This window comes from Artibeus jamaicensis, unplaced genomic scaffold (genome assembly GCF_021234435.1).
Source record: "Artibeus jamaicensis isolate MK-2021 breed Jamaican fruit bat unplaced genomic scaffold, CSHL_Jam_final contig_465, whole genome shotgun sequence".
In the NCBI taxonomy this organism is placed as follows: Eukaryota; Metazoa; Chordata; class Mammalia; order Chiroptera; family Phyllostomidae; genus Artibeus; species Artibeus jamaicensis.
In genome coordinates, this window is record NW_026521843.1 from 14,788,842 (window position 1) to 14,814,049 (window position 25,208).

Here is a 25,208-nt window from a genome sequence, read left to right on the forward strand (position 1 = left end):
TCAGCTCAAAACCAGAACTGGCACAACCTGAGCTGGGACATGAGAGGATGGTGCAATACTTGGCTCCTTTGCACTGTGGGCTGTGGTCCCTCCGCTACTAATGGTCTGCGGTGCCTCCAGGTCCGTTTTCTCTTCTGTACAGGAAGGGAATTGATGCACTTGATTCCTTTCTTAAAGATTTTTCTGACAGATAGCTTTGGCCAATTACTCTAGAGTGGCAAAAGGCTTTGTTCCAGGTAAGAACTATACTAATCTCCACTCCCTTCAATAGCAGCTGGCTACATATTTTTCTGTAAGTTTTTGAGTTCATCTGACTACTTACCCCACCCCTCAGATTGCTCTACACATTCTGAAACTATGGTCTGCCTATTTCTCATTGCTGGGGTACGTCCTTGCTTAGGAAGCAGTGTCACGGTCATGATGAGTCTGCAGGATCCCACAGAATTTTAAGAAGATGAGCTATAATACAGCAGGTCCTCAAATAACATCATTTCATTCAACACTGTTTCATTATATTGATCTCATAAGATGCCATAGGAACTTAACTCGTTTGTATCAATTCACCTATGATAAACTGGTTTCATTATGTCATTTAAAGTCACAGAACCACCCTGACCGGTATGACTTAGTTGGTTGGGCATCGTCTCACAAAGAAGGTTTGATTCCTGGCCAGGGCATATGTCTGGGTTGCAGGTTCAGTCCACAGTCGGGGCATGTATGAAAGGCGATGATATTTCTCACCCTCTCCCCCTCCCTCCCCCTCTCTCTAAAAATAAAGTCTTTAAAAAAAATTACTGTACTTGGACTCTAAACACCTCCTAAATACAGGTTTGAAATAAAGTAGCTAAACATGTTTAATAAGTCAACAATGTGACATTATCATGAAGAATCAAAAATCATGACTTGTAAAAGAATGATTAAGGTTAACTGAAGATATTTAATCTAGAGAAGACTTGGGAAACACATGATAGCTATTTTAAATACTTAAAAGGGCAATCAAAGAGAAGAATGACTGTATTTCCAAATACCCATGGTAAAACTTACAGAGGGATACTCTCTGACTGGATATAAAGGAAGATATTTTAAAACCTGACTGTCTAGGAGTGTTCGAATAGGGTCAGATGACCAGCGATTAGGCATATTTCCTAAGTAGGACCAAGTAAGATCTGAGCCACTGTTCTACTGGTAGTGTGTTTGTGGTGTTCCTCAGTTAAAGTACTATAAGCAGCTTCAGTCCAATAAATTACTACCTCTTCCCCACACCCCCATGGGCTTACATGTTGGTTACTCTAAACAGAAAGCTGGGAGCCTTCATGTAGATACCCCTCTGGTTCTCCAAACATCCACTCACGTGTGGTCTCAAAAACACTCAGTACCTTTACTTAGCTTTACCCATTTCACAATATGCTCAATATGAGCAATTTGACTCTCAAGCCTAGGTCAGGCCTGAGTGTTTCTTGTGAGCCATAGTTTTAGGCTAAAAAGCCTTGAGAGTTTGTGGAGGGCAAGGCCCCCTTGCCCACAGGGGCTGCGATGACAGCAGAAGTCGATGGAAGGAGAGGTATCTAAGGAGCCCTGGGGAGGCAGGTCTAACGGTCCAGGCCTGGCAGCATCACTGTCCAAGAAGGCCCCAGTTCCCATGGTCTGTGAAAAGGGGTCGTTTGTTCTTGGCAGACTACATTCCAAGGGTCCTATGTAGACCACAACTAGGGACTGGGCAGGAGGAAATGGCTGGTTGGACAGAAGCCAGACCCTTCAGTAGGGGAGGATGGTTGGAACATAGCATGGAAGTGGGCTTGGCTTTCAAGCTGCATACGGTGGCCCAGTGGAGAGGTGAGTCCACGAATAAAATGGATCCGAACCAGCCCTGACTGCCCCCCAGATATGAGCCAGCCATAGGAGTCCAAGTTTGGGCTGAAACGCACCTGTGAAGAGAATAGAAAACAAAAGAGAGATGCTCATGGTTGGTGTTTAAGGGTGAGTCCTAGCTGAGAGAACAAGAAACACAGGCCACAATCTGCAAGGATAGGACCATGAGTGGGTGAGACAAGTAGGAATGAGAAGACAATGAACAAGGTAAGCTCTTAAAAATGAGCTTGCCAGAGCTATTTTCCCTCCTTAGCCTTTTTGGTTGACTTTTCTTTTTTAAAAAAGATTATTTATTTTTAGAGGGAGAAAAAGAGAGGGAGAGAACATCCATGCGTGGTTGCCTCTTGAGCGCCCCCTACTGGGGGGCCTGGCGAGCAATCTAGGCATGAGCCCTGACAGAATCTAACAGGTGACCTTTTGGTTTGCAGGCCAGCGCTCAATCCACTGAGCCACTCCAGTTGGCTCCTGGTTGCCTTTTCATCTCTCATTTTATTGACCACAGGCCCAGAGTTGGGAGAAAATGAGTGAAGGGTGGAGAAGATGAAAGGCAAGCTTCTTACCTTATGAACAGCCTCCAGTGGCAGCCTGTCCAGGCAGAGCCGAGAGTGTACTTCTCCTTCCTGCATACGCAGCATTGGTTCTCTATGGAGCAGACCGTGGAACGAACTCTGGGGAGGGGGCGTGTAACAGGAGAAATAGAGCAGCTTCTTAGTTTTGCATCTTTGTGCTGGAACACTTTAGGGTTTTCTTTTATGTAGGAACTAAAGTTTTCTACTTTTCCAATGCACACTTATTCCCCTGGCCCCAATTTACCAAATCTGTGTCTTGAAAGAGCAAATAGTGATGGTTGACCGTTTCAGCATAAGTTCGAGCCTTGGGAGGGTTGAGGGCCCCAGATGAAGCAGAAGAGTGGTCTTGACCTTCAGGACTATCCTGATACGGCATCAGATCTGCTTTATATATAGGCTAGAAATGAAACCATGAGATTGGGTTCTATAACACTGAATACAATATAAGGTAAAGTTAAAGGAGTTCATCATCACCAAGCCCTTTTTGTATGAAATGTTAAAGGGACTTACTTATCTAAGAAAAAGAAGATGATCAAAACTATGAACAGTAAAAAATGACAACAAACTCACAACTGAACCTTAAAAAAACAACAAAAACTAAGCAAACAGCTAGAACAGGAACAGAATCATAGAAATGGAGATCACATGGAAGGTTATCAGCATGAAGAATGGAGGAAAAGGTACAGAGAATAAGAAGCATAATTGGTAGGTACAAAATAGACAGGGGGAGGTTAAGAATAGTATAGGAAGTGGAGAAGCCAAAGAACTTATATGTGTGACCCATGGATATGAACTACGGGGGAATACTAGAGGGAGCGGTGGTGGAGGGGAATAAAGGGGAGAAAGAAAATGGGACAACTGTAATAGCATAATAAAAAAAAGTACTTAAAAAAAAGACTAAAGATAGAATAAAAGTAAGAGAGAAAATTGGTTTGGAGCAGGAGAGACTTAAAGATGAAGAAAGTAGTATGTTCAACATATGTTCAGACGCACTAGGGTAGGGAATATTATGTGACTCTGTACCAAGACTCCCAGGGATAATATTATGGCTGGGAGGCCTAGTACTAATTTGTAGTACTAATTTGGGAGGTTGTGGATTAGGACCTAACATATGGTGCTGTCATTAAATATTTATATACGTACAAATCTTCGCTCTACAGGTCGCTTGACAGTTATTGGGTTCAATGCCATATCAGGCAATATAGCTGCAATGAGCTCTCCGGACGTATCTCCCGCAGCTATTGTCCCAAGCCAGTCGGATCCTGAAAGACTCTGATAAAAAGAGACAGATTTCATTCATTCACCTAGTCAGGTCTGTGACCTGGTAATAGCTGCAGTTTCAGGGAGAAGAGACACACACAAACAAAAATGAGTTTATCATAAGCCACATCCCTGGTGATACAGTTACCACACATCTATCTTCTTCTATCCAAAACTACTGCCTCTGACTACCACTAGGTGAGTAAATTAATCATTTTCCTGCATAATGAAGATTTCAAAGAGAGGGGCTCACCCAAACAGTGCCTTTTCGAGGAGCAGTGAAGTAAGCCTTGTAACCAAGGTAACCAGCATCAATATAATGAATTCCACACAGTCCATAACTATAAGAGAAAAACAAAACTTTCCTTTTTCTAAGATTAGATTAATTTCTTTTCCCCATGTCCTTCGATTCAAACCTCAACCCTCCTCTCCCCACAATAATCTGGCACACTTTGCACCCCAACCCCTAGTGTCCGGCCCCAGAGCTTCTCCTATCTCCACCCTGCCATACGAGGCATAGCAGTTGTCCTGAGCCACAGTGACACCATTGTAGGAGGGCAGCCAGGCCAGCTCTGTACTCAAGAAGCGCTTGATAGAGTTTATTGGTTCATAAGTTCGTCGAAGGTCCCAGAATTTGATTTTCCGGTCGCTCCCTGCAGACACTATGAAATGACTGTGGAAAAATGGAAGAAGAGGGAGAAGAGCAAAGATGAAAAGAAGTGTGGAAGAGTCAGCTTATCCCGGCTTCAACTGCCCTGCCAACCAACTCTCTATTCCAACCTGTTGGCTTTACACCACTGAAGACTGCGCACAGCCTGGTCATGGGCTAGGAAACAATGGAAGGGGTAGACCTTCATGGAGCCATCGGGGAGCTGTATTCGCTGCAGGGGCGAGTTAGTGAGAAGGTTCCAGAAAACCACCATTCCTAAGGTAGGGACAGAATGTGTAGGTAATTAATGCAGTTTCTCTCTTCCATGTTCTAATAACTATCTCTATCTTTAACTCGTAGATCTGATCCCTTAGGAAACGACATGGGGATCATGATCACCTAGCCAACATACCCTCCATAGTTTAGTTCCAATTCTCAACAACAAAAAAGTGACAGTGTAGTCTGGGACCTGCAGTTGAAAGACAGGTTGACTGTACTCAATAACCTCTACTCACTGAAAAATAAAAGTAAAGGGATTTTAGAAGAACATAAACTCTCTAGGACAGGGCTGTCAAACTATATAGTCCATGGGCCAAATACAGCCTGCCGCCTGTTTGGAAGTCAAATTGGACAGGAACACAGCTACGTTCCTTCATTCACGTAATGTGTATGGGAGCTTTCCCTTCACAATGGTGGGGCTGAATAGTTCCAACAATGGCTAAATGGCCCAAATAACATAAAATATTCACTATCTGGCCCTTTACAGAAATGTTTGCCAACTATGCTCTGAGACAAAGAGAACAGGCAGGGAGCCAAAAAACAACAAAATATAGAGCACAGAAAACCAATGGACAAACAGAAACTAACTTGGCTGACCCAAAACAAGTTAACCCCTAATCAGGATGGCAGAGGAGGTGGTAATCAAAAATGTAACTTTGAGCCCTGGCTGGTGTAGCTCAGTGGATTGAGCACAGGCCTGTGAAGCAAAGGGTTGCCGGTTCAATTCCCAGTCAGGGCACATGCCTGGGTTGCAGGTCAGGTCCCCAGTAGAGGACACATGAGAGGCAACCACACATTGATGTTTCTCTCCCTCTCTTCCTCCTTCCCTTCCCCTCTCTCTAAAAATAAAAATAAATAAATTTTTTAAAAAATGTAACTGATACAAATAAAAGACGAATCAAAGAACAACAGAATTTAATAAATAAAATTTGGGAAAATATGTCTAGCTAAAACCTCTTTTGTATATAAACTCAGGACAAGTAGCACCTATAAACCATTCTTGAAAAAAATGTATTAACAGTGAATTACAGCTAAACAACATAAATAATTCAAATGAAAGGGGAGGAAGATGAAAGGACTTGCAGAGACTGGAGATTATTTCAATATAAAATAAAGCTTAAATAGCTTTGGGAATTAAGATAGCAAAATAGCATCAAGTTTCATATACTTGACAATGTAAAAAAAAACAGGAGATGGTGGGAAGGATGATAAAAAGAAATGTACTAATTTCCTTATCTCTCAAGCAAAAAGGCCACTGATGATGTCTAAAAATAAACTAGTCATTTAAAAATGACAACCTAGCCCTGGCTGGTGTGGCTCAGTGGACTGAGTGCTGGCCTACAAACTGAAAGGTCACTGGTTCAATTCCCGGTCAGGGCACATGCCTGAGATGTGGGCCAGATCCCTAGTTGGGGGGCATGTGAGAGGCAACAACACATAGATGTTTCTATCCCTTTCTCCCCACTTCCCCCTCTCTAAAAAAAATATTTTTAAAAAATAAACATAAATAAAAACCACGTAATACCTCCAACTACTTAATGTTATTTATAATCTTTTATTTTTCCTTTTCAATCTTAAAAGTATCTTTAAAACTAATGTCTCTGTGGTAAAGGAATATTTATTGGGGGCTCAGCTAATCTTTCAGTTTCATTTGCCTTTTCTATAAAATTAAAGTATAATTAAATTTAATACCTTTTATTCTAAAATAGCTTATAGAGTATGATCCCATTTTTTTTGTTTTATTTATTTATTTTTAGGAAGAGGAAAAAGGAGGGAGAAAGAGAGATAGAAAAACACTGATGTTCAAGAGATATATCGATGATAGGTTGCCTCTTGCACACTCCCAGCTGGAGACCTGAAGGGCAACCTAGGCACGTGCCCTGAGTGGGAATCGAACCTGTAACCTTTTGGTTCACAGGCTGAAGCTTAATCCACCAAGCCACACCCACCAAGACTGATCCCATTTATTTTTATCTGTATATTGCACAGAGAATTGCATGACATGATGCTTATCTACTCAATTATTTTTCTGAATAGAAAAAATCTAGTACCTTTTTTTCTTTCTTCTTTGTGTTATTTTACACTGCTGGAATATTTATAACTACGTAATGCCCAACACTGAACCAAAAAGGAAAAAAAAAAAAACAAGCATATATGAAAACCTAAAGAGCAACAGCTCCTTACATTTTTTTTTTTTTTTTTTTTTACCATTATAGTATCCAGCAGCCAGGTGGTAGTGGGGCCGGGTGGGCATCCAGGCCAGGCTAAGGCACTGACCACACTCCGAGGGGTCTGACAACTGCATAGACCCCACCTGAAGGGTTGCCACAGATTGTACCTGCAGGGATGGAAGAGGTGGGACTAAAGTTAGGGACACCTACTGTGTGGAACAAAGAGTCAAATTAGTGTTCACTCCAGCGGGAGAGGACAATCTCTCCGAGTTACAGAGACTCATGGAGTCAGTAAGACAGGCCCTAGAAGACGGAGCCTCGGGTAAGGCTGCAGGTTCCTCACTTACCTTATAGATGGAGGGCTTCACTGCATCTGTGAGGGAAAAAGAGAAGCAACAGATACTCTGGATCCAGAGGACCAAGGTCCCAATTAGCCTTACTCTTAGATCAGCACCTCACCTTCTCGGTAACGACCTTCCCTTACACTCATCTTTCCACCGTCAAATATACAAACCCATCTCTCTGCCTCATTTTCTTCTTTCCTCCTGTTAAACCTGACAGTATCCTTCCTATTAGAATGGCTAGTCTCTCCACTCTGCTCTCTTCTCATCATCCCCACCTTTGCTGTTTGGTTACCTGTCCTTTCTTCTGCATTATTCACTCTCTCTCTCCCTGCTGGGTCATTCTCATATTCACATGTAAACATGCACTTCTGTCTGTCTACACCAACCAAACAAAACCCTTCCTTCACGCTGTCACATGTTCCCCTTCACGGCCAAACTTCCTGAAAGAACTATCCACCCATTCTGTCTTCACGTCCTCACCTCCCATTCCTCCTCAAGCTACTCCTCTACCAGATCACAAATAAGGGCTGTCTCAGGGTTCAATCTTGGGTGCCCTCTTCTTTACTCAGTACAAGTGAAAAACAAATAAATTCAACAAACAGGAACTGCCTTTCCCTGACTCCCTTCTCCTCATGCTCACCTTCTTCAGCTCTGTATTTTCTCCCTCTCTTCGCAACAAAGAGAGTGTGTTTCTGTGTATGAGTGACAGTGATGGCAGGAGAGGCTGAAGACAAGATTAAGAGTATGGCAGGGGAGACAAGCCCCATCTGTCAGCCTCAGCCTTTAGCAGCTCTTTACACAGCCAATGAACTGTGGGAGAAAGAGGCCTAAAAGCTCAGGGGAACAGGGAAGAGGAGATAAAGGTAATGTGCTGGAAGAGTGCAGTTGTAAGTCTGCAAAAGAACAGTAACTGCGGGCTGCTGAAGAGCGGTCAAGAACGAAGTGTGTGAAGTCAGAATGGGCAGTGTGACTGTGGAAGGCTCTGCACTAGAGAGAGTGGGCCTAGAGGAGTTTCAGAGGAGATGGACAGGCCCTACAAAGTCTGGCCACTGCTACAAAAGCCCAATTCCCCTTGCTGTGCTACTCACCTGGGGGCTGATGTGCCAGCAGGGCCTCAGGATGAGGCAGGCTGAACAGCAGCACCTTCCCGTCTGAGCAGGCCAGAGCCAAGAGACCCAGCCGGGGCAGGAGAGGGGCCTAGAGGTGAGACCAGATCTGCACTGAGGCTTGCTGCCTCTAGAGGCCTCTCAGAAAACTATTGAAGTTCTGATCTTTGAAGATATGATATGGAGTTGCTGGAAAAAATGCCATCCACCACCCTCCAAACTCCATTCCTCCAACTCTGGGAGCACCCAAGGCTTCTTTGTCCTGACTCTGAGTCCTAGGGCCATTATAAAATCAACTGGGAGGTACCTGCCGAGGGGTGCCTGGAAGTTCCCATGCTCCACTGGGGCAGAACTTAAGGTCCCAGACACAGCCGTGGTCAGAAGCGATCCCATAGACAAAGTGGGCCCTGTTGCCAGGACTGAGAAGAAAAACCATGTGGGAGAATGGATAGAAAGAAGGGGCTCAGGGCTGCCAGACATTATCTCATTCAATCCAAGCCCTCACCCCAACCCGAACTCTGCCCAGCACCATTCTTCTCTCTCCTCAACCACCCTTCCACGGCAAAGGCCCGGCCCCACCTCACCAGCTTTCGTGCTGTAAGGTCCCAAGGCCCCAGAGCTGGAGCAGCCCAGGGCCCGAATGAAGCTGGCTCAGTGAATGTGTCTCATTCATGTCAGGGCTGGAGAAAAGGGCCACATACTGCGAGGCTGTTGCCCCCTCTGGCACTGGGCACCAGTCCAGAGCCCAGACAGGTCCCCCTGTGAAGAAGGACACATCCCAGCGCTCTGGGTGTGCTGTGATTGAACTAAATCTAGAGAAAAGTCAAAGAGGGGATGAAAAGAGGAGTTAATAAAAGGTAATAACTTTATAGGTGAATGGATAAACTGTGATACATCAATGAAGTATTATTTTGTCCTAAAAAGAAATGAAAAGACATTAAAAACATATTACTAAGTTAAAGAAGCCCATCTCAAAAGGCTAACACTATATAACTCCAACTACATGACATTCTGGAAAAGGCAAAATTATGGAGATAATCAAAAGATCAGTGACAGCAGGGTTGGGGTAGAAGGGATCAATAGGTGGACTACAGGATTTTTGGAGCAGTGAAAACACTCTGTGATACCACAGTGATAAATACAAGGTAACAGACACGTGTCCAAACCCGCTTGACGTACACTGCAAGAGTGAACCCTAATGGAAACTCTGGACTTTGAGTGACTATGGTATGTCGATGTTGGTTCATCAACTCTGGTAGTGGTTGACAGTGGGAGACACTACGCATGAGTAGGGACAGGAGGTATATGAGAAATCTCTGTCCCATCTTTTTAATTTTCCTGTGAACCTGAACAGCTCTAAAAAAATTAAGAAAAAAGAAAAAGACAATGAGGATAGAAATGAGAACTCCACCAGAAGCTAGTGAGAACTGGCTTAAGCAAGGGTCAGAATATCAGGAACAGTCTACAGGTGAGAACACTTCTGGCCACCATTTGTATCTCCCTCTTTTCCTGTGCATTCCGGTTACTACAGTGTTCTTTGTAGGGCCGGATGAACTGAGTAGGGAAGACCTTGTAAACAGGTTTGACCGTTTCCCTGGCTTCCCTCAGTCTGGCCAGCAGCAATAAGCACTGCAAACAAGAGGGCAATGACCAGATCTACCTAGGACTCAGACCGTTGGGAGCAACTAGCTCAGCATCAGGGGAAGAACAGGGCCAATCTGTCATCCCTTTCAACATTCATTCTTCCTACTTCTGTCTCATAGGATCAGGAAAAGAGATGCAGTCCCTTTTGATGTTATCTTTACCTGTTTATTCGATAGAGTGTGCCATCTTCTGGAAGTCCTTCACGTTGTACAGAAAACAGTGGAGACTTCTCCTCCTGGGGCAGGTAGGGAGTTGCCTCACTAGGGGAAGGCAAGAGAACAACAGCCTCAGTCTGGAAGCGTTTCTCCCATTCTAGGATTCCCATCATTAATCCCAAGTGCTCGGTCACCCTTCCATCCACAGTGGTATCACCCCCTCCAAGGCTTCAAAGATGTCTCTTCATCTTACAGTTCAGATAACAAGTGCCACTTCCAGGCTACAGGAATCCACTCTGCAAACTCCCAGTATGAATGCTTCTGTTCTCGGCTGGAGGAACAGAAGCAGCATTAATGAAGGAGATAAATTCTAGAGTAATGCTGCCCAATAAAACTTTCTGTGACGACAAAAGTGACCTATTATCTGTCCAGTGCACAAACTGCTAGCTGGGCACTTGAAATGAGGCTAAAGCAAACGAGAAACTGGACTTCTAATTTTAAATGGCCACATGCAGCTAGTGGCTACCATACTGGACAGCACAGCTCTACAGCTCTTACCTTTGGAGCAGTGCTGTTCATTTATTTAAATTTTTAAAGGGTTTTAAAATATTTTTTATTTTTAGAGAGGAAGGGAGAAAGAGAGGGAGAGAAACACCAATGTGTGAGGTACATCGATCGACTGCCTCTAGCATGCCCTCAACAGGAAACCTGGCCCACAACCCAGGCATGTGCCTCGATGGGGACTAGAACTAGTGGCCTCTCAGTCTACAGGACGATGCCCAACCAACCGAGGCACGCCAGTCAGGGAAACAGCCATTTATTTTTGAACGGCCTCAGTGTTCTGCCCTGCGAGTGCCTTCCCTCTTCCCATAGCCCCACTTCTACATCATCCTCTGCACTCCACTACCACCCCTCACCCCCGGCCCCTATTCCCCAAGCCTCACAGGTCCTTGGTGAGATGCAGGCACTTCCAAACAGGAGCCATGACGTGATTTGGTAGGCCATTGGGAGCCATGCCCCGGCAGTGTGGCTTCTGCTTCTGGGGACCAAATGAGGAAACTGTAAGGGGGAGGATTTTCTAGGCTGGATAAAGTCCTCAGGAGACAGCTTTCCCAGCTTTTACTTTTATTGGGACCACTTCCTCTCTAACCTTTGCCCCATCAGAATCTTAAATTTATGTCTTAACTATGACTTCTCTACCTTTTGCTTCTACTCCTCCACCAAAACTGCAAAATCTGTTATCTGCCTTTGATTATCTCCCTTGACTTCTCCACGTACTTGATTTAGACTCCAGTTTACCTCTTGGAACTCCTGCCCTATGGAGTAGTCTCTCCTTACTCCTCCCACCTTTCTATATTCCTTCACCAGCTTTCCCTCCCCCGATAGATTTTGTTCATGAAGGTATTTCCCAGAGACCTTCCGACTTACACTCAACACCCCGTACATGCAGTGCTGGTAATTTCACCGTGTCACATCATTACACCTGATCATCAAGTGTGACTACCATTATTACTTTTTTATCAAGTTTCTATTTTAGTAAACTCAAACTTTACTATGCATCAACTTTTCTAGAAATTCTAGACCCATTCAGTGGTGCCAAGACATACTAGGGCCCAAGATGAAAGGAAAATTCAGCAATACAATTCCTATCTTTATTTAAGATTAGGCATTTTGGTCATTATAGATTTGTTAAATTAATTTTGATTTTTAAACATGTTGTATCAAAAATTTATCTTGATTTCTAAGGGATTTTGTGCTCCCTTAAATGTTGCACTTAAGACAGGCACTGGTCCCATACACAGGGTAGGGCAAAAGTAGGTTTATATTTGTGAGTATGCTAAACAGAGTTTATTCTTGTGTCATGTACTAAGTATTATATTATTTTCCATACAAACAACTATAAACCTACTTTTTCCTACCCTGTAAATGGTGACCAGATGTCCTCAAAAGGATGGCCGACAGCCCACGGCACCTCCTGTGGTATGTCAGAAAGTGAGCTCGTCACCGTCCTGCTCACCTTCACCACTCCTGAACTCCCCACTCTTCCTGTGGTCCCAAGCTCAGTGCCTGAGAGCACCATCTAAGCTGGAAACTGCTACTGCCCTTCAATTCCCAAGTGCCTTTCTCTCGTATTCTTCTTGAACCTGCCCCCTGGCCCCGCCACCTTCTTTTCCTTCACTGCTTGACTCAGGCCCTCAGAATCTCTCACCTAGATTGCTGAAGCTGTCACTTAATCGTCAACAGCATAGTGACCTGTTTCCCTAACTGACCTTGTTATTTTCCTACTTAAAAACCTTTGTTGTATAGTTTTATTTGAGATGATGAAAAAGTCTTAGAAATGGATAGTGATGATCACTGTACGACACTGTGAATGAACTAAATGCCACTGAACTGTACATTTTTAAATGGCAGGTTTCCAGTTATGTCAATTTTACCACAATTTAACAAACACACACCTTTATTGGCTCCTACCAGCCTTAGTCCTTTTATTCTCTCCAAGTAATCGCTCCACTACTTTACCCCAGGCCTTATGCTGTAGCCATAACCAATTTCTGGGAGAACCAATCTTTCTGGCAAAGTTCCATTTACCTTTCAAGACCTAGCTGTACTATCATTACTCTGTGAAGCCTAAGCAGTTAGACAACCCTCCTCTATTCACTCCTGGTCTAGCATTTACCACACCGAACTTTTTGAGGCAGGACTCTGTCTTATCTGTATTTGTGTTTCCAAGTACAGAGTAGATGCTCAATACATGAATGAATGAACTTGTTTACTTATCCCCAACCCCTGCAATTCCAAATGTATTTGAAGTAGTCCCTTTCTTCTTTTACCTCTTTTGGCCATTATAGTTACAGGGCCAAAGCTTTCCTGCTGGGCACCGTCTTGACCCCCTAATAATCCTACTGTTTCCCCGTTTACTTTCTTGTCCATTCAGTTACCCCTGAAGTGGATCCTCTCGGGATGCTTCGGGGCACGACAGGCTCAGGTTCAGATGAGCTCTCACTTGGGGCCTCACTTTCTTCTCCATCTTCAGCCTCAACCTTCAGCACAAAGTCTTCATCTTGTGCAGTGTCGGCCTCTTCTTCTCCACCTGGACAGGCTGACAGTTGCCCGGGTTTCTTTGGTTTTGTGGGGCTGCTCACCTTGGGGCTCTCAGGACAGGACACTGGAGCTGGCAGGGCTGTTGAGAGTTCTTCAGCCAGTTCCTGAAGATACAGAAGTGCCCTGTGGAATGGGGCAGAGTCAGAGCCATACTCACAAACACTTAACTAAGAGCCCACTTTTCCAGACACTTGGCTGATTCTTATTTCGGTGGATCCTCCCCGTGACCCTGTGAGCTACTAACTGCCCCTTCCCATTCCATAGATGAAGAAACAGAAATCCAGAAAATTTAAGTGACTTGACCAAGATGATTCAGATAACATATGTGATAACTAAACCAGTTCTTCTGATTCCGAGCCCCAAGCTCTTTTCACTGTATCAGTCAAAAATCATTGATGGCAAAGAAAACAAGAGGGAAAGCACATGTATACTGATATATATTGGTTGGTAAAATTGCAATGAAGACCTGGGGGGAAATTGTGAAAACTGTGATAGAATGCAAGGTACAGAAAAAAACCTCTTAGACAAAGTTAGCAATGGATTAAAGTTGCTGTGGTAAAAGCCAGAAGATTGCTCAAGTCCCCCAAACCCTGGCACCAACCTGCTTATGTGACGCCTCATCACAGTTTTCTCTTCTCTCCAACACCTGACCCACCCCGATCCCGTTACCCCAGCCCCCTGCACCAAGATGTGCCTCAGTCCTTACACTTGGGCAGCCCTTCGGCGGGGTCGTTCCCCAGGTGGGGTCTCAAAGTCTTCAGGGGGTCTCTTTGCAGGTGGAGACTCTGGCTGATCTAGGCCTTTTGAGAGTTTCAGCAGTAGCAGCTCTGCCTTGGGTTTTCGACCTCGTTTCTTAGGCATGGGGGTAGACAGAGGGTTGGCTTGCTCTAAGTGACCAGGAACCAGAGGAGCTGTTGGCGGATTAGGTTGTTGGGGCCCTCTGGGGCCTTTCCGTGTCCTACCACCTCTCTTCCGGCCAGGCTTTGAGGCCCTGGGTTTTGACATCTCTGAAGAAAGATCTGTAGAGAAGAATGCAGGTCTATGAGATGGGGCCAGAGCTCAAACCTCTTTAGAACAGACTACATCATCCTCAGGTTTGTAAGAGTTTTTAGCTCAACCTATTCTCTTTCATCTTAAACTAAGCACAGGGAGAGAAAAAGATGGAACGACAAATTACATACCTTGCTGTTCCAGTCTACAAAGGCTTTCTGGGTCTGGAAGGAACTTTTTCTCATCAAGAGAATCCTCAAATCCAGACAAAGGGGTAGGTAAAGACATCTCTATGGAAGCTTCTGTTCTGGTTGTTTCTGAAGTGGTCTTGACATCAAGTTGGTTTAGCACCTCTTGTCCAGGAGATTCTACTACAGTCATGTTCCCCACGGGGCCGGCGTCCCCCAGGGCAACACAGCCGACCCCGTAGGTATCCATCAGCACCCCCTATAATGGCTGTCCCTGCACACAGAGGCATACAAATGAGAAGGCGGCAAAAGCTATTGGTACTGGCTCAGAGTTATCTACTTTCTGCCCCTCATGCCCCCTCCTGCAACAGGAAACCTAAACCTCCTGATCATTCATTCATTCAACAATTCCTAAACATCTTCTATATGTCAGGTACCATTCTTGGACCTGGTGATGTGACAATATGCAAGACAGACAAGGTCCCTGCCCTCATGAAACCTACATGCTCTTGGAGCTAACAATAAACAAGCCGTAATAAAGCTACCATTTATTAAATACTTGCTATGTGCCAAGCACTGTACTAAGATTTATTTACATCATTTAATTTAAAGCTCATAAAGTTTCTTGTAAGCCTATTGCAGTGAATGCCTAGAGCTAACATCCATCTTTGCAAATGTTAATCAAGAAACAGATTTATTTAAAAATTAGGAAAACGGTTCTCTAGTGCCCTGTCATCAACCTTTCATGTGAGCAGGGCAGGTGGCAGGCTTTGAGACAACTGAGGAACACCCTACTATATTAAGAGACTTTTCCCACAATGAATAATAGACTAAAAAATGGTCATGAACCTTCCTTTTCCTCAAACCTAGGAAATCAGCCGTGTAACTGTGGACCAAAGTAAACTAACAGAGAAATAAAACACTGACCACCAAACCAAAAACCTGAGCAACATAGAACTCTGCAAGAGCACAGTTTTTGGCTTGAGTAAACTGCTTGTCTGTGACAAAGGGAAAGAAATTACTCAAATCTGAGGAGGGAGCCCCCCCCCCCCATTAGGTCTGTGTATGTCTTAAGGATAAAAAAAAGTCATTGGCCTCAACAGAAAAGTTTGTTGATAAAAGGACCATAAGAAATGTAATAAATTAAAATTCACAACTGTCTCTTTTGAAGAAGTTATAGTCTAAGTGGATTATAAACAATAGCCAACCCTCCAACTCTGGTGCTAAGAACATAACATCACATCACATGCCAAAGATAGCATATAACAATGTCAAAGTCAATTGAGGTCAGTGAAAGTCTACCTGAATTGTGCTCTGGTAAACAGCAATCCCTGACAGAACTGCTCCATTCAAAATTGGTAATAAGCAAAAAGGATCTAAATGGAACCTATGCATAGATACTGAAGAAAAATAAAGATACAAGCACATGAAAAAAAATGAAAAGCACCCTTTCAAAGAAAGACTCCAGGAAACAGAAATTTTTTCCCAATAAAAGCTGTATTTTCAAAAACAAAACAAAACAAAAAAACCCAAACCCAGACCACCCCCACAAAACCCAGAAACTGTGGAATTCAAGAAACAAGAGATCAAAGTAGAGATAAAACAACAGCAAGGTAAAAAGTCATAAGGAAAGAAACTGAGTAAAAGAATAAGATCATAGAAATGAAAGCAAAATGTTGAAGCTATACTGAAAAGAAAATAAGTGATACGAAGGATGGATTTGAGGAAAACCACATAGGTTGCGAAGAGTAAAAGTACTCAGTGTGAAGATGATACACATGGAAAATAGAAAATAGGAAGCCAACATATGAACAACTGGCGCTCCTAAAGAGAGTTAAAAAATGGGAACGACAACAAATCCTACAAAAATTTAACAAAAAAAACTCCTGAAATAAAAGAACACCTTAGTCTATAGATCCAAAGGACGCACAGTGTAAAAGAGAAATAAAAATCAATACAGAATCATCAAGATCAAGAATTATCTTAATGAAAAGACTACATTTCTCCTGCAAAGGGGGAAAAATCAGGTCAGCCTCAGAGTTCTCAGAAACAAATAATTCTAGAAGATAAAGAAACACTGAGAAGATCAAGACAATTCTTTCTTTCTTTCTTTCTTTTTTTAATTTTTAGAGAGAAGGGAAAGGAGGGAGAAGGAGGAAGAGAAACATCAATGTGTGAGAGAAACACCGACTGGCCCAACCCACTGAGCCACACCAATCAGGGCAAGAGAACGTTTTCCCTAACTGCGATGTCATTCTTGTAAAAGCAACAGGATGACATTTTCAATATGCGAGTTTCCAGAAATTTAAAACTGATGCGCCCTTACTTTAGCCAATGACAGATAAATCAATATAAAGGACTTTCTAATGGAAAAACTGTGGTATAAAATTGGAAACAAGCATGTAACAGTGGCACCTCAACTGAATTTCAAAAACCATGGTAACTGCAGCTGTAAACAGGCTCTCACTTAAAAATTTTAATGCCCCACAATGTAAAAATATCAGTATTCTGGTTGTAGTGGACTGAAACAAAAGAAGTATCCTAATTTTTTTTCTAAACTTGGTAAATTGAAAACATATAGATGTTATTAGTACCATTTAAATGTTTAACAGAACTAAAAACAGTAGTATACCATATTGCTTCCAAAATACCCTGTAGGCCATAAGAACCAGAAGGAATTTTTTATCAAGACCATACAATCAACATAAAAGATTAAAAATAAAAGATACACACACAAACATACAACCCCATTAAGATGGCAGAGCAAGATAAAACATTTATTAAACAATAAGCATATATGAGATAAATTCATCCATCAAAAGATTTGGGTTGATTTAAAAAGCCAAACAACTATATACTTTTTGAGAGGTGTCTAAAACAAAGGAACTCAAAAAGCTGAAAGTAAAAAGATGAATTAAAATATAAAGGGCAATATATCAAAATTACAACTTAACTACAGAACAAGCATCATTCATAACCACCAGAAATTGAGTTGAATGGAAGTCCTACAACTATGGAATTAAACAATAGACCTCATCAAGACTGATAGGATGGGCAGCGATGCAAAACAGGCTCATCCCACACCAAGTGTGACAGATAAAATACGGGAAGGATATCTCAGAGCAAATAGACCCAGCCCTGGTTTCCAGGGCCAGGAAGATAGGTCCCCATAACTTCTGGTTGTACAAAGCAGTGGGGATTAGGCCTCAGGAAGATGGAAACTGCTCTAGTCCCAGGCAGTTCCTCTTAAAGGGCCCACACACAGGCTTACTCAGACATTCCCTCTGAGCTCCAGTGTAGAACAACAGGTTAAAAGGCACCGGAGAAAAATGGCGGGTAACAGAATTGTCCAACACCAGAGGGAGAACTAGAACCTTTCTCCCAAACATAAGTGCAGGCAGAGACCATTCATTGTTCCTTTTCTGAGCCCCGCCACCACAGGCCCGGCAGGCCCTGTGACACGTCTGATGCTCTATCAACCAGGCTCGCACTGTCTGCCCTATGTTGGTGATTCCCTGAGGCTCTGTCCCAACCAAGCTGTTTCCAGTGCTTTTCTATACAAATGGTTTGTCTTGGTTCATGCTTCAGCTTTTCCTAAACTCTCTCAAACAAGCGGCATCTGGCCTCACCAAGCCCCATACCCCAGGACTAGCTCTATCAGCAGTCGGCTTTGGTTCACAGCTTGGCCCCACCTGGGCACCTCCAAGCCCAGCACAAGTGGCAGCCATTTGCAGATCACTCTGTAGCACATGCTAGGTAGCCCCAGACAGAACACAGGCAGTGGCTGGTCTTGGACATGCCAACAGCAATCAAGTCTCAACTACAACAGGGGGTATGCACGGCACACACTGTAGGCACACCTTGAGTATCCCAGCTTGGGTGACAGGAGAAGCTATGCTACTGGACCCTAGAGGACACCTACTACATTAGGTCACACTACCAAGACACAGAGTCAAAGAAGCTCTACCTAATAATACATAAAAACAAACATAGGGAGGCTGCCAAAATTAGAAGATAAGGAAACATGCCCCCAGTGAAAGACCAGAACAAAATGCCAGAAAAAGAACTAAACAAAATGAAGACAAGCAATCTACCAGATGCAGAGTTCAAAACATGGTTATAAGGATCCTCAATGAACCTAGTAAGAATCTTAACAGCATAAAAAAGATGCAGTAAAAAACGAAGACTACACTAATTGAAATAAAGAACAATTACAGGGAATCAACAGTACTGTGGATGAAGCCTAGAATCAAATCAGTAGTTTGGAAGATAACAAAGCCAAAAACAACTAATAAAAACAGCAAGAAACAAGAATTAAAAAAAAAATGAAGATAGTGTAAGGAGCCTCTGGGGCAACTTCAAGCATACCGACATTTGCATCATAGGTGTGCCAGAAAGAGAAGAGAAGAAAGAGAACAAGATATCGGAAACCTATTTGAAAAAATAATGACAGACAACTCCCCTGACTTTGTGAAGGAAATAGACATACAAGTCCAGGAAGCACAGAGAGTCCCAAACAAGATGAACCCAAAGAGACCCACACCAAGACATATCATAATTAAAATGCCAAAGGTTAAATACAAAGAGAAAAATCTTAAAAGCAGCAAGAGAGAAGCAGTTAGTTACCTACAAGGTAGCTCTCATAAGATTGTCAGCTGGTTTCTCCAAAGAAACTTTGCAGGCTAGAAGGAATTGGCAAAAAATATTCAAAGTGATAAAAAGCAAGGATCTACAACCAAGATTATTCTACCCAGCAAAGCTATCATTTAGAATCAAAGGACATATAAAGAGCTTCCCAGACAAGAAAAAGCTAAAGGAGTTCATTGTCACCAAACCATTATTATATGAAACGTTAAAGGGACTTCTTTAAGAAAAAGGAGATAAAAAACATTAACAATAAAATGTCAATAAATATGTATCTATCAACAAGTGAATCTAAAAAACAAAATAAACAAGCAGAACAGAAACAGAATCAAATATACAGAGGACATTTTAATGGCTGCCCAATGGGAAAGTGACCAGGGGATGGGGAAAAGGTTAAAGGATTAAGTACAAATTGGTTGTTACTGAATAGTCATGGGAATGTAAAGTACACATAGGGAATATAGTAGCCAAAGAACATATATGCATGACCCATGACATGAACAATGGTGTGGGAATTGCCTGAGGGAGTAATGGGGGTCTGGATGGAGGGGGAAAAAGGGGGAAAAATTTGGGGCAACTGTAATAGCATAAACAATAAAATATAAATTAAATTAAAAATATGCAAGTTAAATGTAAGCAAAAAGAAAAAATTTGATGGTAATAATAAAGTTAAATTCAGGGGGGAAAATATTAAATGGGACAAAAATGGAGTACTTTATAATGAATAAAACTTCATATAAAAGATATGTCACCAACCTTTAGACATCCAATAACATAGCATCAAAATACATAAAGCAAAATCTTTAGGAAATACAAGAACTACTTCTTTTAACCACTGGCAATTCAAGGTAAGGACATAGAAAATGTGAATAAAATGATTACTGCCTTTTCTACTGGCCAAAGTTCAGCTGCACAGAACAGAATCCTCTCCAGTCAGTACAAGCTACAAGGGATTTATTAAAACAGCAGTGCCCAACCTTTTTGGCACCAGGGACCAGTTTCATGGAAGACAATTTTCCCACAGACTGGGGCAGAGGTGGAGGGGGATGGTTTAGGGATGATTCAAGAACATCACATTCAAACTTACCTGCTGCTGCGCGGCACTGTTCCTAATGGGCCTGAACCGGTACTGGTCCGAGGCCTGCAGGTTGGGGATCCCTGTAAAGGGTATTAAATGGTTCATATCAGTGGTTCTCAAAGTTTGGTCACAGAACTGGCAGTCTCACCATCACTTGAAAATTTGTTAAAATTCCAACTTCCAGTCCTACCCTAGATCTACTGAATCAGAAACTCTGGGACCTGGGGGCCACACTATATAACAAGCCCTTCAAGAGATTCTAATGCACATTCAAGTTTTTAGAATCACCTGCACAGAAGATCATTGGGAGAGTTGGGAGGAAAAATAAATTTAGGAATAAGGGCTTGTCAAATTGGACAGCTGTTTTACAGCTGCCGATTCAAGAAACACATGGCCTCTCCTATGTCATGATGGGGACCCACTTGCTGAATCAAGAAGCCCTGCCATAGCTGATGGGCCCACAACCAAGCTGCCCCTGCAAACGGAAAGTGACCAAGTAAATGGTGAAGACCCTTCTCTGGCTCCCAAATCCAGAACCATTTAATCACCAGAATCTGCACAAGCAAAATGCATACCTGCTGGCCTGCCTCTCTCCTCTTTAATCTCAGGTCCAAATTTGAGTTCTCCAAGAGCATGTTTGATCAACAAGACAAATCATATTCAGAATCTCAGGTGGTAAATTTCCAGGAATAAAATTTCTAGCTTTCTGGGTGCTCATTCTCTCACATCCCACCTACCCCAGGGTAGAAAGTAGGATCGGTGTCTTCTCAATTCCTCTCCAATGCCACTCTTAACAAATAGTCCTTCTTCTCTTATAAAAACCTTGTTTCTCTGAAGCTTGTAACATTCAGCTAAAGCACTGCTTATCACTCCGTTGTCACACTCTGGACCTTGTCATCACATAAAACCTTTTAACCTCCAAAACCACTAGGACAGCCATCATTCTGATCACAACCGCCCATCATTACAGCTAGGTGACTCACGTACTGCCATTGTATCTGTTCTTCAACCATATCTAACCACTATCCAGTGATCTCTCCAGTATCTCCCTATGGCAACCACGTGCAGTCTAGCTTAGACTTCTTTATTTTAATCAGACTCTTTTTGCCATTATGAACTTCCTTTCTTTCTTTTGCATCCAGAAGTCCACAGTTCTGGCAAAATTCGAGCCCTGGATGAACCAATCACCAATCTTCTCCATTGAGTGTATCTAAGACGCCCGGGGGCTGGCAGTCACACTTTCTCTCAGTCATCTCACCTCCTCTCTCTTCTGTCAGATCCCCTGGTTCTCAGCAGGAGACTCTGCCTCTGGATTCTGAAATAAAACCCAAAGCCATTAGATGGGAAATACTTAGATTTCCTGTCAAGTAGCCTAATCCTCTTTGCTTCTGAAATGCCCCCTCGTCCACTTTTTAAGGCCACACCTTCCACTAGTGCGAAGCCTCATCCTCCCCCCACCCCTAATGGAAACAAGTCATTTATTCTTTTCCTTTTCATGGGCTCCTTCCAAAGAGCATTTAAATATGTTTACAATACTCATCTTAACACACATACAACTATCCTTCAACCCATATTCCTCCTCTAACTAACATCTCCCTCCTCCCTCTCACGGTCAAATTTTTTAGAGTTATCTGCCATTACATTTCAATTACCCTGCTTCCTCTTAACTAGGATATTGCCTCATTTTGGAAGCTAAAGTCATCAGTAACTGCTGTCAATTAATGCACTTGACACTTCTCAGTCTTGTTTAACTTGACCTCTCAGCAGCACCAAGGCTACTTACCATTATTTTCTGAAACATTCTCTTTTCTTGAGAAGTACTTCAAGTGCAGTAACCTTTCAGATTTTTTTACAAATGCTCCTCAATCTTTTACAATTGTCTCTCTCACATCTATTTGGCAGCTTTTTTTGGTCTGTTTGCAAAGTCATCTCTTGTGTTTTTAAAGCATTCAACTTAGTTTGCTTTCTTTTCTTTTTTAGAATTGTTTTACAAAACTTTTAGATGATACAAAATATTTCTAAATATATGTAGAATATAAAGAACAACTAAAATATCTGTGTATCTGCCATGTTTCAACTTAGTTTTAATAGATATTCTTTCATACTCAAATTTCTTTTTTTAAAATATTTTATTTATTTATTTATTTTTTGAGAGAGGGGAAGGGAAGGAGAAAGAGTGGGAGAGAATCATCAATGTATGGTTGCCTCTCATGCATCCCCTGCTGGGAACTGGCCTGCAACCCAGGCATGTGCCCTGACTGGGAATCGAACCTCGATATTCTGGTTCACAGGCCCACGCTCAATCCACTAAGCTATGCCAGCCAGGGCTCATACTCAAATTTCTTTAAAATTTAAATATATAACACAACTATATAAACATAATGACAAACCAACAGACATAAACAGATTTGGGGACCAATACAACGACTTGGCAAGCATTTAACTTGACCAGTGGAGATGGAGCAATCAAGTCCATAGGAGAAAACCCTACGTGGCTCCCACCATTCAGTGTGCAGTGGGATCTGTATGTTTTACAAAGGAAATGGAGAATGTCAATGAACATAGGAAAGTTAAATGGAGACAGGCCAAGAGAACTTCTATACTATATGTCTTCAAGATTCTCTGTATCAGTACACATATATTGATCTCATCCTTCTTGGTTACTATATGGTGTTCTACAGAATTATAGTTTACTTAGATATTTTCCATTTAAGCACAATAGGGTTATAATACTATTGCAAACAATTATGCAATGCATATTCTAGTACAGATCTCTTCATTAATGAGAAATAATTGTTCTAGAATGAGCATCTGAAGTGGAATTCTGAACTGAGTTGAAGGGTATAGACATTTTTAAATTTAACAGATATTGCCACACAGTTCACCAAAATAAAAACAAATATACATTCCTATGAACTATACCTAGCCATTTTAACACACCCTTGCCAGTCTGATTAACTATTTTCATTGACTTGATAACTGGAGTTAATTTCTTTTTGTATGTTGGATTTATATGTCTTTTATGAACTGTGTGTACCTATAACTTGCCCATATTTCTAACAGGGCAAATTGATCTTTTGCTTACTGATCTGTGGAGTTATGCTGTTTATGTTGAAAATATTTTCTCTGTACCTACTTTTAACTTTGTTTCTAATGTTCTTTCTAAACTGAAGTTAAATACTATGAGTTAAACTTATCAATCTTATCTTTTACAGCTTGTTTCTTGTGTCTTAAAAAGGCATTTTCTACCCTATTTACATACATGTATCCTATTATATTTTCTTCTAATACTTTTTTCTATATTTGAATCTTACATGTAGCTCTTTAGTCTGCCTAGAATTTTCTTTGATAAGAGGTATGAGTATTTACTTATTTCCTATCTATCATCCCTGAAAGTTTCATACGATAGGGATCTTGCCTATCCGATTCACTATTGTATGCAGAACTGCAGTACATGGTAAGTGTAATAATTAAACTATGCTGATTGAATGACTAACTCCTCAAGGTACAAAAATCCCTTTCAAAGATTCACTTCACATAGAAGGCAGCAAGCAGCAGGGTATGGTGGTTAATTTCCATTTATGATTTCACAATACAAACTTTGGATACAAGTAAAGGAAGAAATATTTAGCAAATCTGTACTGGAGTTTATAAAATTTTACATTTGCACCCCAACTTGTCTGGTTCCCAAGAATACTCCAAGTTGCCCCCCTGACCCCGGCCAAGGAAAATAATTAGATGACACTGTTCCCCGAACACAAAATCACTTTAAACTTTGTCTAATACACTGTTTCCTAAGTTATTCCTATGGCACTGGTGGTATGCAAGGTGATTTTAGTAGTACAAAATTTAACAACTGTATTTAACTAACTGTGTTTTTATTTTAACTTGTTTAAAAAAATTGTAACAAGCCCATGAAACCCATGGGTTCATCTAATGTTGCTTAGATGGAGACTAAAGCACTTAAACTTAAAAACAAATCAATTTAAAGAAAACTCGTGCCCTGACCAGTGTGGCTCAGTTGGTTGAGCATCCTCCTGCAAAACGAAAGGTCACCAATTTGATTCCCATCAGGGCACATGCCTGGGTTGCAGTTGGGTCTCTGGTCGGGGCGAGCACAAGAGGCAACCAATGGGTATTTGTCTCACTTCTATAGCTTGCTGTCCCTCTCCTTCTCCTTCCCTTTCCCTCTCTCTAAAAATAAATAAAATATTTTTAAGATAAAACATATTAAGAAAATAATAGTACTGTTGGTAAACACGGATGGCAAAAATTGAGGATGGCACAGGAATGTGCCATCAAGTTTGTGTAACAATATGCTGCTGGGGCGAAGAGGCTTGGCCATACCCTACACCACTGTTAACAAAGTGAGTTATCACTGAGTGGGGTTGAAGTCGTCACCTCTGCCTTCCCCAGCAGAAAGCCAACTTGCCAAGGAATTAAAGCGCTAGACGGGGAAACACGTAACTGGCCCTTGACTGCGCCAATGAGGTTGCAGCGCGCGGGGCACAACCCCCAGGGTTAGAAGAGCCTCAGCGAAGAAGAGTCTGGGACATAGCAGAACAAGGAGATTGACCCGTAATTACTATAGGGGTGACCATCTGCCCTCCCTCAGTCCTGGGCGTGGGAGTAGCTTTCACCACTAGCCCGTGCCTGAGGTTAGCCTTGAATTTCTAAGGTTGAGGACTTACTGTAGGTTCGCAGAGTCGTGAGAGATAATTAATGTAAGCAGCACCGAAGCCGGGACACAGGATGTCGTGTTACGGACACCGCGTGGGGGAAGAAGGCAAGACCCTTGGTTAGCAGAGATGGGTGATGCACTCTTGCCACTGTGGGGAAGGAAGTGGGGAGCATGATGGTTTCTGTAGCAGCCCAGGGGCTGGAGGTCGCGATGCTGTGCAGAGACGGAATAGCGTAGCCAATATCTTAGCGCTACAGAAAAAGGAGGAGGAGTAATCGCGGGACCCCCCCGCACACCCCAAGGCGGTATACTCACCCTCAACCAAAGTCCTTCCGGAAGTCCAAGTTCGAAGATGGCGCCCCCCGTCTGGTCGCGGTTTTATGACGCAATCCGACAGCTCCAATTCATTGATGCCCCACCCCGGCCGTCGACGCCAAGCACAAGGTAAACACGTGAGCTTGGCCCGAAGTTTGTGCCCA

At 42.5% G+C, this 25,208-nt stretch overlaps 1 protein-coding gene across 2 annotated transcripts; it reads right to left on the reverse strand.

The window, feature by feature from the left end:
- Positions 1-917: 917 nt before the first annotated feature.
- Positions 918-25,133, reverse strand: GTF3C2 (general transcription factor IIIC subunit 2). Of its 2 annotated transcripts, none has more exons than XM_037146665.2 (21): positions 25,045-25,133; positions 21,307-21,363; positions 20,058-20,128; positions 14,330-14,600; positions 13,855-14,167; positions 12,986-13,271; positions 10,991-11,085; positions 10,300-10,377; positions 10,053-10,151; positions 8,832-9,059; positions 8,555-8,666; positions 8,230-8,338; positions 7,145-7,170; positions 6,835-6,964; positions 4,479-4,623; positions 4,210-4,371; positions 3,952-4,039; positions 3,582-3,710; positions 2,683-2,835; positions 2,430-2,537; positions 918-1,925 (listed from the first exon to the last, which is right to left on the reverse strand). In XM_037146665.2, the coding sequence occupies exons 4-21, from the start codon at positions 14,574-14,576 to the stop codon at positions 1,707-1,709; spliced, it is 2,727 nt and encodes a 908-aa protein (XP_037002560.1). In that variant the 5' UTR covers positions 14,577-14,600; positions 20,058-20,128; positions 21,307-21,363; positions 25,045-25,133; the 3' UTR covers positions 918-1,706. The 2 variants fall into 2 exon arrangements, with proteins under 2 accessions (XP_037002560.1, XP_037002559.1); XM_037146664.2 differs by lacking the exon at positions 25,045-25,133 and adding an exon at positions 24,740-24,828.
- Positions 25,134-25,208: the final 75 nt, after the last annotated feature.

What these genes read in the sequence shown, in the direction of transcription:
- GTF3C2 (XM_037146665.2), bottom strand. Translation starts at nt 14,576, where the DNA reads ATGGATACCTACGGGGTCGGCTGTGTTGCCCTGGGGGACGCCGGCCCC. An exon ending in ACCTTACAGCACGAAAGCTG is followed by an intron (nt 8,667 to 8,831) that starts GTGAGGTGGGGC and finishes TTTTCTTCTCAG; the next exon opens with TCCTGGCAACAGGGCCCACT. An exon ending in CACTGGAGGCTGTTCATAAG is followed by an intron (nt 1,926 to 2,429) that starts GTAAGAAGCTTG and finishes TTCTCTTCACAG; the next exon opens with GTGCGTTTCAGCCCAAACTT.